The sequence below is a fragment of the Thamnophis elegans genome, chromosome 16, assembly GCF_009769535.1.
Source record: "Thamnophis elegans isolate rThaEle1 chromosome 16, rThaEle1.pri, whole genome shotgun sequence".
NCBI lineage: Eukaryota > Metazoa > Chordata > Lepidosauria > Squamata > Colubridae > Thamnophis > Thamnophis elegans.
Window position 1 is genome coordinate 10394461 of NC_045556.1, and position 19012 is coordinate 10413472.

At 41.2% G+C, this 19012-nt stretch overlaps 1 protein-coding gene across 1 annotated transcript in view; it reads right to left on the reverse strand.

Moving 5' to 3' along the window:
• Positions 1-3962: 3962 nt before the first annotated feature.
• Positions 3963-19012, reverse strand: part of FAM227B (family with sequence similarity 227 member B) — a 76817-nt gene continuing 61767 nt past the window's right edge. The window contains exons 11-12 of the mRNA XM_032233137.1: positions 9573-9631; positions 3963-3992 (exon numbers count right to left, since the gene is read on the reverse strand). Of these exons, the coding sequence (XP_032089028.1) occupies positions 3963-3992; positions 9573-9631 (89 nt within the window). The remainder of the gene's footprint in view (positions 3993-9572; positions 9632-19012) is intronic.

A 19012-nucleotide genomic window follows, 5' to 3' on the forward strand; every position in this document is an offset into this window, starting at 1 on the left:
GCGGCACTATGATAAATAATTTAGGTTTCAAGAAAAAAATTGGAGGTTAATATGGATGATTCAGGTCCACTGTATATGGTCGGTATCAGGTGCCAGAAAATAATCTGGGCATCAAAAGTTTTGCATTAGCTGCAGTTACTACCCTGTTTCCCTGAAATTAAGACCTCCCCGGATAATAAGCCCAAACAGGCTTTTGAGCGCATGCGCTAAAATAAGCCCTTCCCTGAAAATAAGCCCTCCCTGAAAATATTGCAACAAAGGAACAGCCATGAGGTGACTACGATTGCCACCTCCTGCACCTCAAAAATAACAGACCTCCCCCAAAATAAGGCCAAGCGCTTATTTGGGGGGGGGGGTCAAAAGAAAATAAGACCCTGTCTTATTTTTGGGAAAACATGGTACTTGTAAAACTGTGAGCAAGGGTTCTGACTCAACCATCAACGTGGTAGCAAAAAGTTTTGGAGGAAAAAATCTACAATGAAGGATACATTTATTGGAAGTGCAATTTATTAACTATATTAACAATGTCTTTTTTCCTAATAGATTACCTTTTTCTGTACAAATGTCATGCTTGGCAACGAATATTTAAGATCTTTGAAAAAGCTCTTAAGAGCTCACAAAGAGTACGTGGCTCCCTTTTTAGGGGGGGGGAAATTGACTTTCTATGATTTAAATATATGCTTTTTTGTTTCTGCATCCTGAATTTATTTATTTTAACTGCAGTATTTTTCTTTTATGTTTTGCTGGTTCATTAAAGAAACAACGGGGAAAAAAAACCAAACAGTAGGTTCCAAACATTTTTAAAAGGGCAGTTCCACATGCAACATTTTAGGAATCTACTGTAAATGATGGACAACGGCATAGGTCATTCAGACCAAATTCTTCTTCCTCACAAAGTAGCACATTGACCCACTGGTCATATTCCAGCCCATAGACAACTCTTGCTTTATTTATTTATTAAATTTATATGCTGCCATCTGACTCTGAAAAGCGACTCTGGGTGCCTTACAATTGAAATTAGTCTCCCAGGAATAAGTTAAACTTTTTTTAATCTACAAACTGAGCCTTCCCAAGATTGGAACTCCGCCCAGAAATTGATTTCATTCTAATTGGCAGTTTGACCTGACTTCCGACCAAGGCCACTTCCTTCTCAGTATGGAATCCTAGTTTGTTCACTCTGATCTTAATTCCTCATTGATTCTAGCTCTTAAGAACCTTCTTTGGTGCCAATGAATGATGGGCGTCATTGAAGCCCAAACTCTGCATGGTTTTCCCTTTATGGTTTCATGCAAAGCTATTTAAAAGGATAAGAAACCAAATAGGTACTGTATTTTTCAGAGTATAAGACGCACCAAGATTTTGAAGAGACAAAAACAAAGTTTTTGCACTCTGCAGACCTCCCAAAAATGGCTTGGTTTTCACGAAAATGGACCCGTTCCCCCCCCCCCCAATATGAAAGGCATTACTAGCCTTTAGGACGCTTGTAGAGTATTCCTGGGAGGTTGGGAGAAAAACAAGCAAAAAATGACTCATTTTTTGCAAAAACGGGCCTGTTTTTTTGTTTGTTCAAAAAAAGGGCATGAGTAGCCTTTAGGAGGCTTATAGAGTACTCCAGAGGGGTGGGGGTGGGGTCTCCCCAGACCCCAGGAGCACTCTGAAAGCATCCTAAAGGATATGTACAGACATTTTGGTGAAGGGGGCGGGGTTTTGGGAGGCAAAAAATGTTGTATTCAGTTTATAAGACGCACCCACATTTTCAGCCTCTTTTTTGAGGGAAAAATGTGCATCTTATATTCCGAAAAACACGGTAATTATTTTCCCATTACAGGACGGCCTGCCTTTTGCTGGGAACGTCAAGACCTTGGCTGTTGCTGGAGAGCAGCAGATATGGCCAGCTAAGTCGGTTCAGGTCCTTTGGTGAAGAGGGCAGTAGAGAAAATGGTACCTTGGATAGCTCCAAATAAGTTACCAGTGCTCCCCTCTCAGGACAACAGCAGGAAGTCGTAGCCATTTTCCAACTTCCACCAAAGCTGAGTTGATTGAGGGACCACAGTGGATCTTCCACTGTCTGAATGCCCTGAAAGTCAAACTATTGAATTGAATTGAATTGAATTGATTTTATTTGTAGGCCGCCCTTTTCCCCGAGGGGACTCAGGGCGGCTCACAGAAAACCAGGGAGGGGGGAATACAGCACTAAGACGACAACACATAATAAAATAATAAGCAACATGCATACAACATTCGGGCCTCTCTCTCCTTCAGGTGACTCCAACAGGGACTTCTACTGTCTTTTGAAAAGGAGGAAATAATAAATGTCACCAGAAATATCAGCGAGTGGTGTACCATTCTCCTGTATCAGCTAAACATTGAAGAAAGATAGCCTGTTCAATGGTCCTAAATGCCACCCTGCAGCTCTGTTCCAAAATGTAAAGGGCTGACGCAAAATAAAGGCTTGCAAAGGTCCTCAATCACCTTACTTGAAGTAGAAAGCTGACTTCCTATATATATATAAATTAACAAGTTAATCATCTCATGCATTCCTATCGATTGTCTCATGCAATTCTATCAATCTAGCACAGGGTCCTCTTCAACAAATCTTGTTGAAAGGTAAGGTAAAGGTAAAAGTTTCCCTGAGCAAGTGTGCTAGTTGTTCATGACTCTAGGGGGCGGTGCTCATCTCCATTTCAAAGCCGAAGAGCCAGCGCTGTCCGAAGACGTCTTCGTGGTCATGTGGCCAGCATGACTAAACATCGAAGATGCACAGAATGCTGTTCCCTTCCCACCAAATGTAGTCCCTATTTTTTCTACTTGCATTTCTACGTGCTTTCGAACTGCTAGGTTGGCAGAAGCTGGGAAAAGTAATGGGAACTCACTCCGTTACATAGCAATTCAAACCACTGAACTGCTGATCGATAACCTCAGCGTCTTAGCCACTGAGCCACTGCGTCCCTTTTGCTGAAAGATAGCAATAGTAAAACTGAGTGTGGAGATCAGTATAAGGACCCAGATTGTTAGAGCAATATGCTGACTCTGTAAACCACTTAGAGAAGGATGCAAAGCATTATGAAGTGGCATATTAAGTGCTATTGCTATATGAAAGGATTGAAAATCATAGACCTCTCCAGAAATAAAACTCATTGTTTTGACTTGTTTTTTTTTAAAAGGTGGAAACAATAGTCCTGCATTATTCCTTCTGCCTCAAAGTAGGTGATATCAATTAGAGTCTTCAGTTCTCTGAGTAAAGTTATCAAGTTTCCTACCAATTTATGATCAAAAAAGTCATCTAACTCAAGTGGCATAGACCTGTTCCAAACACCATCCAGTCTATTTTATTCTCTTCCTTCCTCCTCCCCACGGCCTAACCGCATTGCCGTAGGAAAAGAATAACATTTTCCTCAGATTAATAAAACTTTTTCTGAAGCTGTGTGTACATTTATGCGCACATTGCGAATACTTGGGTTAAGCCAGTATCAATTAGAAGTGGGGATTTTTGACAGGGATATTGTCATACGAAAAGGGCTACTGGCAGACTGAAGAGTGGAAGAAGAAGAAGAAAAAATGTGGAGAAATGTGTAACGTTAGTTGTTCTGTTCTAAAAAATGTAGTTCAACTTAATTCAGCCAGAAAGTCTTGGCAGTAAGTTGGGATGGAAGAGAGAAACATTTCAGAACACAAGTCCTTCTGAAAGGAATGGTGTGTATGTGTGTGTGTGTGTATATATATATATATATATATATATATATATATATATATATATATATATATATATATATATATATATATATATATATATATATACATACATACATACATACATACATACATACATACATACATACATACATACATACATACACACACAAAGTCACAAGATGAGAAAAGACTGAACTATATCATGATTTTTCCCCCTTCTCCCGTATCTGTATCTGGAATATACCCTGTTCTACATCCTCTTCCATTTGCTAGACTTTCTCCTTTACTGTTGCTAGTCTCTAGAAGGGGGGAAAAGGGAAACTAACTGAAATCTCACCAAAAGAAACACTCAAAAATGCCTTTTGACAATCATTAAAATGCAAGCAAAGCAAAGCACACAATTGTAAGCCAAAAGGGGTTGGAGAAGAGAACTTGCTGTTCCATATATACTCATTAAAAAGTGTCTAATTGAGATTGAGGAGATGTAGAGTGCTAAAAAAAACATCACTGGGTTTGATCACAGGATAACTTTTACAAGGGTGTCTGTGGGGGCATTAAAAAAAAAAGCCAAGACGGTCATTATGAGCTAAGATCCAACTTTTTTATAACTTGTGAAAGAAGGACGGGGCTTTGATCATGTGGCTCCAGATGCCATCTTGACATTTTTAAACTCTCTGTTGTGGCAGAGCTGGCAGCAGATTTAGACAGTGAGGAAGTTGGGGAGGAACCTGGGCCAGTCCTGGAGTCTGGAGAAGGCTCTGATGAGGGCTCTGCGTCGGAGGCAGAGAGGGGGCCAGGGCCGTCTGACAGTTATCAACTGCCTTTGGAGTCAAGACATCAGTGAGGCAGACGAACAGCTGGAGCCTGTTCCCAGTGTGCGCATGTGCAGAGTTGCCAGACAAAGGGAACAGCTAAAGACTTGGGTGGACGATGAATGGCCCCTCCCAGAGGGAATAAAAGAGGAGCGAAAGGGGGGTGGAGTTTGCAGGAGACCATTAGTTTGCTTCATTGGTTCGTGACTCTCTGAGACTCCAAACCAGATAAGCCTTGGTCAGAACATAAGAGACCGAAAAGAGAGAAAGAATATATGCGTAGATGTTTGTGTATTAAAAAGAATGAGAGTTATACCCGACAAAGAGAAGGGAACTACAAATGGTTAGTTTCATATTGGGCATTGTTGTTGTTTTTTTAGACTGGGTAAGAATAATACTTTAATCTTTTGTTTAGAAGAATGTATAGATTCATTCATTTGTTGTTTGTAACATCCCTCTATTTAACTGTCCCTCACTGGAAATATTTTAAAAGCACACACAGTGGCTCAATGGTTAAGACACTGGGCTTGTCAGCTGGAAAGCCAGCAGCCCAAGTTTGAGTCCCGAGCACTACGCAATGGGGTGAGCTCCTGTACACGCTTCAGCTCCTGCCAACCGAGCAGTTCGAAAGCATGTTAATGCAAGTAAGCAAATCGATACCTGTTTGGTAGGTAGATAACATGCTTTCAATGGCCTTGAAACAGAGATGCACACGCGCGCGCACACACACACAGAGTCAGCAACGACTAGCAGAGTAAAATCTGCAGGGATTTATATAAAAGTAAAGTACTAGAAACATTTTTAAATGCTAAGAATGATGTTTTTTTAAATGGGGCAATTAATAATGGAGAAGAAATAAGAAACAACTGCCCAGTACACATATCTTTGTGGGGAAGGGTTTAATAATGGACTTCCTTGAGGCACATTTTCCTTCTTTGTTGTTTCTACAGCAAATCCTGGAAAACTTATATTTATCTTATTTTGAAAAAAAATTCTTGACAGGGATCATGACTTTACTTGATCCTTTTTCTGAATGATCACCGTTCATAGAAATTTTCTGCTTCTATATCTGTCCTGTCTGTCTCTCCCTCCTTGAGTTTGAAAAATATCTTATTAATTTTCTTTATTTTTATACACCTCCACTGTTAATCATTTTATTTCTAATTGCTGGCCTTAGGGCTAAAATAAAGACTTGAACCAGAATTAAATGTTCTGAAAAGGATGAGGAAACTGAACACGTGGATATAAACTTTGGAGACCTCCAAAACGTTCTTGGTAAACTATAATATTTAATGTAACATAAAGCAAGCATTCTTGAACGCTTGAGTAATCCTGCTAATTTAATTTAATTTAATTTAAATCCTATTTGTTTTCTGTTCTAGCGACACCCTTTCAGGGGAACATGTCTCCAACATGTCTCTCAAAAACTGAGTGTAGCCTTCGATCTAAAAAAGGGTTTTTTTGGTGATGATTTTATGTATTTCACTGAAAGTTTACCCCATCGCTTGGAATCAATTTCATATCAAAGAGAACGGAGTGATAAGACTTCTCCTGTGAAGTGTATGAGACAATGAACTTGTTATTTTTTTACTGGGACTAGATTGTTCTGGAAATGATTATGTATGTAGGAGAAAAGAAAATGACTTAAAATTATTCACATTTCCTCATTTTTCAGTTTCACAGAGGAAGCCAACATAACGATTAGGCATTTCATTTTAAAGTCATCCGAATATGGCAAAGGGTATGGTTTTATAGTTAAGACCAGAGGTGGTATTCAGCACGTTCTGACCAGTTCTGGAGAAGCTGTAGTGGAAATTTTGAGTAGTTCAGAGAACCGGCAAATACTACCTCTGACTGGCCCCACCTCCATCTATTCTCTGCCTCCTGAGTCCCAGCTGATTGGGAGGAAATGGGGATTTTGCAGTAACCTTCCCCTGGAGTCATGAGGGAATGGAGATTTTACAGTATCCTTCCCCTGCCATGCCCACCAAGCCATGCCATGCCCAACAAACCATGCCACACCCGCAGAACCGGTAGTAAATAATTTTGAATTCCACCACTGGTTAAGAAGTAGTTGTCTCCTAAGTCAACTAGATTATAACAAGAGAGATTCCAGCTACAGCTCATTTCCAAGTTCAAATCCCAAAGTTGCATGTTCATAGGATCGGGCTGTTAACTCAGAGATAGAAAGGAATCAAATTTTACCTAACAGACTAACTATTCTTATAGATTTGTGAGCCTCCTTCTACTCACTGTCTAATCTAGCATCGGAATCCTGCCAGGGAAGATTTGTATCAATGATTTTCATAGTTTCTTTCTGGAAATGCGTTCCAGACTGACTCATCTGCTAAAGAATCTGTGATCTGTCATGGAAACCTGGCATCTAATAGGTCCTGTGCACATGGCTGCAGATTAAAGACCATTCCTTTGGTTGTCTGTCACGCGTATTGTTTCTCCTCCTGAGACTGATCCAAGGATCAAATGGTGAGTTGTCTGGAACCTAGAACTAAATCAGGAAATTATTCTGATCCACAGATTTTGAAATGCTCAAGCTGGCTTTCGCAGTCGTATTCTACCCTAACATCCAATTGTTGTTAAATTATCTAGCTTCGAGGCATGTGCCAAGATTTTACTCAGTGACTAAGTCCATGCAGTGATCTTGTTCACTTTTGGCTTACTGTTCTCTGCTTTTATGGCTTATTGAGTAAACAATGGTTGAGCAGGCTGTGAATTTAGTGTGATGACTGTAAGTAGTCATTACGACATGGCTTCAATTTAAAATTTTGAACTTATTTACATCCTACCTTTATTATTTTTTACAAAAAAACTCAATACGGCAAACATATCCAACACACCTTACTCCTCCTATTTTCTCCACAACACCCAGAGAGGATGACTGGTCCAAGGTCACCCAGCTAGCTTCCATGGCTAGGTGGGACTAGAACTCAAGTCACTGGTGATTGGCCAAAGTCACCCAATCGGATTTGATTGCTAAGGCGGGAATAAAACTCAGTATCTCTCCTAGTGATTGGCCCAGAGTCACCCAGCTGGCTTTCATGGCTAAGGTGGGACTTGAATTCATGGTCTCCCGGTTTCAAGTGTGGTGCCTTAACTACTAGGCATGTGATGGCGAACCTATGGCACATGTGTCACAGGTGGCACGTGTGGGAGACGTGTGTGCATGTGGGGAGAGGTTGTGCATGCATGCGTGAGGATGGGGTGTGCAGGGGGGGTCGCACACACATTGCACTATGTGTGTGTGCGCGCTTTCAGCCCACAGTGATAAAAAGTGTCACAATCATTGCACTAAACCAAACAGGCTCTTGTTATATATCTGTCCTGTATATGTATAAAATAAAACATACATGTTATATGTGTCTTTTAATAGCAAAAGCAAACCATAATTCAGAGAAAATGTATGTAACAACTCCTCTACATATTTGTTCAGCCCTTTTCTCCAAATCCAATTTGGAAAAGAACTGAGCTCAGAGAGAAATTTTTTTTAAAAAAAAAGTTCCAAAAACAGAGTCCAAGTTTCTTCGTTTGACCTGCCACGAAAAAGAAAACCAGATTTCACTTCTGACTTTCCCATCCCTTCACCCACCACATTTGGGTGTGTGTGTGTTTTAATGGACGTAGATTATTTTACTGCAGGTTTCAGAAAGTGTAAAGCTATCTCAAGTAATAAACATCTTCCTTTAAAAATGAAAGGATATGGTACTACGCAGATTTCACTATGATTGATCCTGTAACCCCGGGAGTTTGCTAAAGTATTTGGGATTCCATGCATCCAAAGATAATAGGAGACCAATGGACTTTGACCACCAAGGTTGAAAAGCGAATGCTGAAAGTCTGGACCATCTCCAACGTAATGGGACTATAAAGAAGAGGGAAAGAGCCTTTATTATAATAGAGCACAGTTTAATCTTTCTTCCAGCTGGGCTGCTAAGAGGTGGGGGGGTGAGAGGGTGGGGAGAGAGATCCTGATTGAGAAAATAGTGCAGAAGGAAAGGTTAAGCACTCTGTCCTCAAGGTTGTTTTTAATTATCTAATCTCCCCCTCCCCCAGTCTCTGGCTCTCTGGCAACTGCAAACTCAGTCTTTTTCTTGCTCCCTCCTTTTGCATTTGGAGCTAAAAGATTGACTTTGACTGCTCTGCATTTGCAGTGCGAAGCGTAACCTACACTTTGAATAAAAGTTTATTGCTCTTTGTAATATTTTATTCTACTCCCTTCCTTCCTAGACTGCTCTAGGCCACCCACCTGGCTTTGTGCCTAAGGCGGGTCTAGAACTCCCAGTCTCCTGGTTTTTGATGATGCCTTCACCACTATACCAAACTCACTCTTTTATAGATACTACAGAGTTAGAATCTTCAGGCCATTCATGGTGTGCAGATGGGTTGAGGTTCATATTTGGCTTTTCATGGTAAAGGAAATAAATATATCTATGCAAGCAGCTAAATTATGGCACAGGGTATTCTTTCTACAGCAGTTCTTGGATCTCCCGCTGTCACAATGGGTCAAATGGTAGACAGAAAGGGTGGAACTTAGTCAGAAGGATCTTGTAGGGAAATTCTTCATGACCGAGACTATTACACTAGTAAGAATTACTAAGAAAAATGGATGGAAACTGAACAAGGAGAGATTCAACCTGGAAAGAAGGAGGAACTTTCTGACAGTGAGAACAATCAACCGATGGAACAGAAGCTGCCTTTGGAAGTTGTGGGAGCTTCATCACTGGAGGCTTTCCAGAAGAGACTGGACTGCCATCTGTCATAAATGGTGTAGGGTCTCCTGCTTGGGGGCAGGGATTGGAATAGATGACCTACAAGGTCCCTTCCAACTCTGTTAATCTGTTAAATATTCAGTATTGCATGAACTGGTTTCTCTCTCCCGTATGAGCTATAGTTCATTAATGAGCCCAAGTTGGTGGGACATTTTCTCTCTCTCAAGAATATGCAAAATTCATTGTGCAAAGGTTTACATCGTTTTTGCAAAACATGCAAAAAGAAATAAGAAAATTAGATAGGAAACTGACTTCGGATGTAACACAGAATGTTCACACATACCTCTTTTTTCTCTCGTGCTAGCCCTTGCATTTGATCTCCAGATTTCATCTGAAATCTCACTGTATAAAATACAAAAAAAGAGTGGGTTTTTTCAGTCACCTATCGTATTTTTCGGAGTATAAGATGCACCTTTTTTCCTCAAAAAAGAGGCTGAAAATCTGGGTGTGTCTTATACATCGAATACAGCATTTTTGCCTCCTGAAGCCCCGTCCCCTTCCCAAAAACAGTCATGCATATCCTTATGGAGGTTTTCAAAGAGTTCCTGGGGGCTGGGGAAGGCAGAAATGACCACAAAATTGGCTGTTTTTGCCCCCCCTCAGCTCCCAGCAGCACGCTATAAGCCTCCATAATGATATGCATGCAATTGTTTTGACAAAAAATGGGCCATTTTTTGCTTGTTTTTGGCCCCCCTGGAGCACTCTGCAAGCCCTCCCAAGGCTATTCATGCCTTTTATTTGAAGAAAAACGGGCCGGTTTTGGGAGGTTTACAGAGTGCGAAATCTTTTTTTCCCCTCTTTCAGAAAGCTCTTTAATTAGAATGATTGATGAGAATGACATTGATCTCCCTCCCTCACTTTATCTACCTACCTACCTACTCTCTCTCTCTCTCCCCCTACCTACCTACTTTATTTCTCTCTCTCTCTCTCCCTTTATCTCCCTACCTACCAATCTACTCTCTCTCTCGCTACCTACCTACTGTATTTCTCTCTCTCTCTCCCTCTATTTACCTACCCACTTACTCTCTCTCTCTCCCTACCTACCTATTATATTTCTCTCTCTTTCCCTCTCTATCTCTCTATCTACCTACCTACTTTTTAAAAATTTGCCTCTTCAAAACCTTGGTGCATCTTATACTCTTATACACTGAAAAATATGATAATTTTGAGTTTTTCTTCCCATCATTTTTGGTTGCTTTGTTCAATGAGGCAAAATACAAAATTCATACACTAGCAGAGTTGGAAGGGACCTTGGAAGTTTTCTAGTCCAACCCCCTGCCTAGGCAGAAAACCCTATACCGTTTCAGACAAATGGCTATCCAACATCTTATTAAAGACTTCCAGGGTATCCCCTGAGACTGCTATCATGTCTCCCCTAGTCCTTCTTTTCATTAAACTAGACCTATCCAGTTCCTGCAACCATTCTTCATATGTTTTAGCCTCCAGTCCCCAATCCTCTTTGTTGCTCTTCTCTGCACTCTTTCTATTTGTACATAGGGATCCTTATTCAGTTAAGAGATTGAAAGAACGGTTGCAGGAACTGGGTATGTCTAGTTTAATGAAAATAAGGACTAGGGGAGACATGATAGCAGTCTTCCAATATCTCAGGGGATACCACAAAGAAGAGGGAGTTAAGCTATTCTCCAAAGCACCTGAGGGCAGGACAAGAAGCAATGGATGGAAACTAATCAAGGAGAGAAGCAACTTAGAACTGAGGAGAAATTTCCTGACAGTTAGAACAATTCATCAGTGGAACAGCTTCCCTCCAGAAGTTGTGAATGCTCTAACACTGAAGTTTTAAAGAAGAGTTTGGATAACCATTTGTCTGAAATGCTAAGCAGGGGGTTGGACTAGAGGACCTCCAAGGTCCCTTCCAACTCTGTTATTCTATAAAAAGGGAATCTGCTCACAGAAAGCTAATTTTTCAACCCAAATGTGACTCTTCTGTGGATCTAGATAGCTAGATCTTCCCACTACCAAATGTCACACTCTTGCTCCTGATTTTGCCCAGGGCAATATGGGCTTGGGAATGTGTGGTTAGTGAGTGGGATACTTTGCAATTAAGTTTATTTTCTGCAGGGCGTCCTTTATGGAAGCTCCCATGGATTAAAAGGCACAGAAGTGAGGATGTAAGGGAAACCTCGTGTGAGTAGACTAAGGGTGGGGGTGGAGGGGTGGGAGAGGGTATCTGTTACTGAGGAACCCAAGAGTTAAAGCACTGAATCCCAGAGTAAGGCACGGTAGACGATTTACACCATTTGCATCGTGGTGACATAAATCTTTGTGGAAATCCGATCGGCTGCAGTGCAAAGCCTTTGCCTATAGCACTGAGGTCGAGGTTTCATTGTAAACTTGAAAATGAAAGCAGATAAAGTTTGCCCAGCGATGTTTCTTGCAGGACGAGAATAAATTTCCTAAGAGCAGGTCTACTTTCCACAAAAGGTTTGCTTTTAATCCAAGACTCGATTCTAGCAGTAGCTCTCTCTTCTCCTTTGCTAAATTAAAACATCCTGCCTCTTTTTATAACTTTACAGGACACTGGGGGGAGCCATCTGGCAGCCCCCTCCCCTCCTCCCGGCCAGCGGTAAGGTAGTTTATGGCTCTGCAGCCTACGACAGCCATCTCTGGGCCTTCAATAGTTGTGGGAATACTGTTCCCTATTGTGTCGGGACAACTTTTCCAACCTAAGCGGGGTTTAAGAGAAAGTGGGTGGGGTGGGCCTGTTGCTTTCATGTCATGCCCCGAAACACCCAGCTCAATATGAAAAGCTGCAGCTGGTTCGCACAGTAGTTCTGCCAAGCTGTAATGATTTCTAAGGCTGCTTGTCTTGAGAGGCCTCCGTCCCCCACCCCCACCCCACCCGTCCTCTGAGGCTGCATGGAAGCTTTGCAAAAATCCAAAAACCTCTACTTTGCAAGGGTGGAGGGAGACTAAGAAGCCAGAATCCTCGCCCGGAAGAACAGCAAAGATGAATCCATCCAGAAGACCCTAATATTCATGCTGTCCAACACAGTATGTCTGGTTTCGCTCTGCAACCAAATGAGACAGACACAGACTTCAACGGATAATTAGAACTGCAGAAAAAGCAATGGCTACCAACCTGCCTTCCTGTATTCTGTATTCTGCACGAGTCATAAAGAGTCATAGCTACAGACTCCTCACATCCTGGACATAAATTGTTTCAACTTCTACCCTCAATAAGACGCACTAAACACCAGAACTGCTGGACACAAAGACAGCTTTTCCTGAATGCCATCACTCTGCTACACAACTAATTCCCACAACACTGTCAAATAATTTACTAAGACTGTATTACTATTCTTCTCCTCTTCCTTCCTAGTACCTATCTCGCCCCACTTGTTACTATAACCATGCTGCTTGCATCTTTAAAATTTATATTGTTTTATTTCCTAGTATAATTTGATGGCTTATTAGTAACCTACGACTATCACTAAGTGTTGCATCTTATGATTCTTGATGAATGTATTCTATTTTATTTTTCTTTATGTACACTGAGAGCATCTGCACCAAAGATACATTCCCTGTGTGTCCAACCACACTTGGCCAAAAAAGAATTCTATTCCATTCCATTCTATTGATTAGAGGTATCATTACAGATAATCTTCAACTTACAATCGTTCATTTAATGCCTTTGTAAAGTTATGTTGGCGCTGAAAAAAAAAACCTTATGACCATTTTTTTCACACTTATGACCACTGCAGCATCCCCATGGTCATGTGATCAAAATGCAGGTGCTTGGCGATTCCTATTTGTGATGGTTACAGTGTCCCGGGGAGTATAGGGGAAACCTGTATTGGTGCAATTATAAACTTATACATAGGAATATGCCAATTATGGGTCTGTAATGCATAGCCCTACAAAAAAATGACATCCAAGGATATGTTCATGCTGTACTAGGGGAGACGATCCTGGCTTTACTAGTTAGGCAGAAAGGAAATTGTAGGCCTGTTGATGGAGAGGACACAGCATCCTTGGAGAAATTGCAGGAATTGCTGGATTGTAAAAACTGTAGTTAAAGAAGGACTAGGGGCGACATGATAGCAGTGTTCCCATATCTCAGGGCCTGCCCCAAAGAAGAGGGAGTCAAGCTATTCTCCAAAGTACCTGAAGGCAGGACAAGAAGCAATGGGTGGAAACTAATCAAGGGGAGAAGCAACCTAGAACTAAGGAGAAATGTACTGGCAGTGAGAACAATTTATCAGTGGAACAACTTGCCTCCAGAAGTTGTGAATGCTCCAACAGTGGAAGTTTTTAAGGAAATGTTGGATAACCATTTGTCTGAAGTGGTGTAGGGTTTCCTGCCTAAGCAGATGGTAGGACTAGAAGACCTTCAAGGTCCCTTCCAACTCTGTTATTCTAAATTCTACATTTTGGGTGGAGAATAAACATAAATTTAAATTTAAAAAACTTGGGAATGCAGTCCTCAAAATATATCTTCTCTATGAGGCACAACAACACACATAGATCAGAAGAATGACGGTCCGTGTAACATACCAGCTACTGCACCTTAAAAATCAGAAAAGCTGAATTGGATTGACACTGGGTACACACCCATCTTTATCTTAAGAGAAAACTTGTGAGAAAGCAATTGTCTTCCTCCCCCCCCCCCCCCCGCCACACATTTCTTCTCAAGTGTCATGATGACCCAGAATGCCTTCTGCAAAATGACAGCCAACACAAAATGATGGGAAGGCCACCCAGAAGAACTGTGTGTCGCTGCTGGCCTCCCGAACATTTTTCCAGTACTTTCAGTGCTAGGTAATAACTGGATCAGCACATTCCCCCTAACATCTGCTACTGGTTCAGATCACTCATCCTCTTGTTTTCCCTCCTCCTGATCTGACAGAGCTTCTTGGACGTTATTAACTGAAACTCTCCTCTGTATTTCACGAGAAAAGTACTCCACTCCTCTACTCACAATAGAATTCCCTATGCCACCAGGCTTGAAATTTGGGGCTTGGACAAACTGGAACTGTGCTGCCTGTGGTATGATCTAAGCATAGTACACAACATTTGTCTGCTACAATGTCTTACCTGTCAACGACTTCTTCAGCTTCAACCTCAATATTACACAGGCAAACAATTGATACAAACTCAAGGAAAACCACTCCAAACTCGACTGCAGAAAATACGACTTGAGCAACAGAGTGGTCAACGCCTGGAATGCTCTACCTGCCTCCGTTGTTATATCCTCAAACCCCCACAACTCCAACCTCAAACTGTCTACCATGGACCTCACCCCATTCCTAAGTGGTCCGTAAAGGGGGTGTGCATAAGCACAGCAGCATGCCTAACATCCCCTGTCCTACTATCCCCATCTATCTGTATTCATTTCTTTCGTTCATATCCATGTTTATATTTATACCTGCTATCTTGTACATGTTTGACAAACTAATAAATACAAATACAAATAGTTGAACATGATCTGGGTGACTACCTTGGAGGCTTTAAGATTCAGTTCTGGAAAGAAAACAGCTTTGCTATTTAAACTATATATGTCCAGGTGGAGGGGGAACCATGAAGATGAAAGCTCTTTAAAAAAAAAACAGAACAACTTGGTTTTATGGGCATCTGCCTGTGAAGTTTACAGAATGATGCTGTCCATTCATTACCTCTTATTCTAAACTACGTAATGATGTAAAAGGTTAAAAAAATTACTAGAAAAGAAGCAGATGCTTGGAAGAAAAGTAGAACGCAATCTAGCAAAAGGAAGATTCTCTAAATAACATAAATGAGCATTAAAGAGCCATTTTCATTTTAGGACTATTTAGCAGTATCAGTCTATGGTGTAAAAATCCTCAGCACGTGCTGTAAATCAGGGGTCTCCAAATTTGGCAATTTTAAGACTTGTGGACTTTAACTCTCATATTTTTCCAGCCAGCTATATTGCCAAGTTGCCAAGTTTGAAGACCTCTGCTGTAAATCATGTCCAGCTGAGGAATTCTGGGAGCTGAAGTCCACAAGTCTTAAAGCTGCCAAGGTTGGACAACCCCGTTGTAAATCATTGCTTAATTTAAGGGTTTTGGTCCTTTAGAGCCCTACTCTTGCCCAAGCACTGATATGCTAATGACTATCCCCATAATATGGTTCAAGAGATGACAAGCTTCAAGATATTTTGTTCAGTCTACTGATGTTGTATCATCAGGACCAGAGGTAGTATTCAGCCGGTTCAGACTGGTTCACCGTTCTGGCTCTATGCCGTCCTACTTAGGCACATTTTCAAGCTGTGCGCATGTCTGCAAGCTGCACGTGCAATCAAAGCGCATGCACAGAAGGCCAAGCGAATGCATGGACTCACATTTGCAAACCGGTAGGGAAAGTAAGTGAATACCACCCCTGATCAGGACTACCTTCGTAAGTTTTTTTCATGGATACTTTGATTCAATGTTCAATATGGATGCCTTGCAATAGCACAGCCTAACCCAACCTTGGCAGGAGTCACAGAGAGTAGTGGGCCCTTGGCCAACACAGCAGTGGCCCATTATTTAATGCTTTCTTTCCTCTCTTTGGGAGGAATGTCTTCTTCTCAGGCAACTCCCTATGTATTTGGCTCTTAGGACTAATGCTAATTAATGGAGGGAGACACCCACATGGCTTCCTCTTTGCTTGGCCCTATTGTACCGTTGGGAGAAACAACAGGAGAAGCCTTAGATGCCATGCTATTTTATTGCTTTGTGATACCACCAGCCAGATCTACCTTCCAAACCCATCCGTCCCATTCCAGAGTCCTTCAGATTTGTCGGACTTCAACTCCCGTGAAGATCCCCTAACCAGAACCAGAACCAGAACCTGATCTAGATGCCCTTAAAAAGGAGCAGCTTGCATTCGGATTTTATTTCAATTCTTTAAAATGCTTCCAATTCCTCCCCCTCCTGAATGGAAGACAGCTTCTTCCCAAGAGCCGAAAGAAGACATAAATCAGGTTAAAATTGCAGAATTCTCTACTGTTTTTAATTACGTAAAATATGCACAGTTGCTTTTTAGTACATAAAAATTCAGAACAAAAACGATAATGTGGGTAAGAATTGAATTCCTAGTCTTCCTTATGCCAAAACAGCTTATATAGCAACAAGCAATTCTAGACAGCATTCAGAAGGGGCAGTGTATTGTGTGTGTATATATGTCTGTGTGTGTGTATGTCTGTGTGTATGTGTGTATATGCAGGTCTTGGCGTATTCGGGTCATTTACCCATGAAAATCTACAAAAATGAGTATGTATGTATGTATGTATGTATGTATGTATATGTATAGACACACATACATATATATACATACACACATATATATACATACACACACACATATATATACGCATATACATACACATACATATATATACACACACATACATATACATACACACACACACCACACTCACATAGTGACTTAAAATGCATAAAAAGGAAGGAAGAAATTTTCCAGACACTGCCCTTCATAGGGACTATTTTCAATTGCTGAGGAGCCAAGTCGTTTCTATCATTAGATTAAGCTCTTATGCGTCATGGAACATGCAATCAAGTTTATAGCCAGATCTACTCTATGAGTTATCACTGTTTAGGAAATAGAGACTGCTTCCATTGTCCTACTTGCATGACTTTGCAATTCTCCTTCAGGTTTGATTCCTCTCAAAACCATCTCAAAATGTAGAGCTGCCATGCTACCTCTGAATTTCTGAGGCCAGGGATTCCATGTAGTGGAGGAAGAGCTTTTATTTAGCTGACTGTGGCTCTTCTTTTCTACCCGAAGTTACCACCAGTAGGAGCATGGTGGCTCAGTGTTTAAAGACAGCCTGGCTCCGGGACCCTGAGTGCTGCACAGCAGAGTGAGTTTCTGTTCCTTGCCTTAACTCCTCCAAACCTAGCAGTTTCAAAGCATGCAAATGTGAGTCGATAAACAGATTCCATTCAGTGGGAAAGCAACAGTGCTCAGTGCACCTCGGGGTAGAGTTATGCTGGCCATATGACTATGAGTAGAGTCTTTGGAAAACGCTGGCTCCCTCAGCTGAGAAAGAGAGATGAGCACTGCCCCTTGAGTCAGGGATGACTGGATAGGGTAGGGATCAGCAACCTTAAACACTCAAAAGATTCCTTCTACCATTGCTGATACTAGCGTCAATGCTCCTGATACCGCTTTATTTTTAAATGCAATAACATTTACTGTCTGCAATATTTTTAAGCTATTAGGGTTGAAATATTTTTCAATGCTTTAGATTGAGAGCCACGTGGGAAGTAATATAAATAAACCAACGAAAACATTGGAAGATGCGAGTCTTGTAATGGGAAGCAATGGATGGGAGAATAAAAATTGAAATGTGGATAGCAATAACTTGGAGAAAACCTCTCTCTCTCAGAACCGCTCCCTTCATTTTCATCCTGGCTGGCATAACTTAAAGAGCTGCCAATTTGGCCATTCTCCTGTCACAGATTCTCCATCTCTCCAGATTTTGACACGATTCATCTAAAAGCTAATTTACTGATTCGTGAAATCCTGGCCATTCTACTAATTCCTAGAACATTATTTAAATGTTAAATTACTGCAAATGATGACACCATCTATATTTTATTGACTGGACTCAGCACGGAAAAAAGCAACTTCTTTTATAAGCCAATCTTTCCAGTCAAAGGTTTAAAGCAAAGGTCCCCAAAATGGGCAACTTTAAGACTTGTGGACTTCCAACTTCCAGAATTCTCCAGCCAGAATTCTGAGACTTGAAGTCCACAAGTCTTAAAGTTGCCAACTTTGAAGACCTCTGGTTTAAAGTGTTCCCATGATAAATTGATCACAAGGGAGCTTGTTTATGTTAACGTGAAATTTCCAAATGACCAGTCTACTCTCAGACCAAAATGGATTTTGTTTGTTGCTGTTTCCACAAAAAATTACTAAACTGGATGTTCCCAGCAACATGCTGGAAGCCAGCAATTTATTTATTCCCCCTCTCCCCCTCCCCCCACACAGCAAAGGCCTTCCAGGTTTCAGGAAGATGGAAAAGAGGCATCTGTATTCAGGAGAAAAAATCAATTCTGTAACATAGCTCAGCGGAAGGGCATTTGACATGAGGTTCTGATCCAAGCAGAAGGTATGTGCTTGAGTCCTAAACAACTGAGCAACAGTCTTGGTGGATTAAAAAAAATAAATCTCTCAGATTCCACGGGTTTTTTTTTTGTTTCTTAAGCAATGAAATGAGCCCTCTTTCGGTAATAGGGGAATTATTTAAACTTCTGAATTACATTTTGGTAGTGGCTGTCAGTGTAGACGCAATACACATGACTATCTAACTACCCCAACTTAATGACATAATGCCATAAATAAAACCTGCTGGAGCCAAGGCTCTGAATAGCAACAGAAAGTATTTTTTGATCCCAGAGCTCATGCTAGAAAAATCTGGAGTTGAAGCATTAAGGCATCTGCGTCCATCTCTCCTCTCTTAAAAAAAGATACCATCTTAGTCCCTTAGTAGCGCTGTTTACATGTGTTGTCTTGGCCACTCTTACTCAGGCATTAAGATCCATTAACTGAATCCGAGCTAAGGGAACATTGTCATTTATATAGTATGCTAAGATAACATGTATAGGGACACGGTGGCTCAGTGGCTAAGATGCTGAGCTTGTCGATCAGAAAGGCTGGAAGTTTGGCAGTTCGAATCCATAGTGCTGCGTAACAGAGTGAGCTCCGGTTACTTGTCCCAGTTTCTGCCAAACTAGC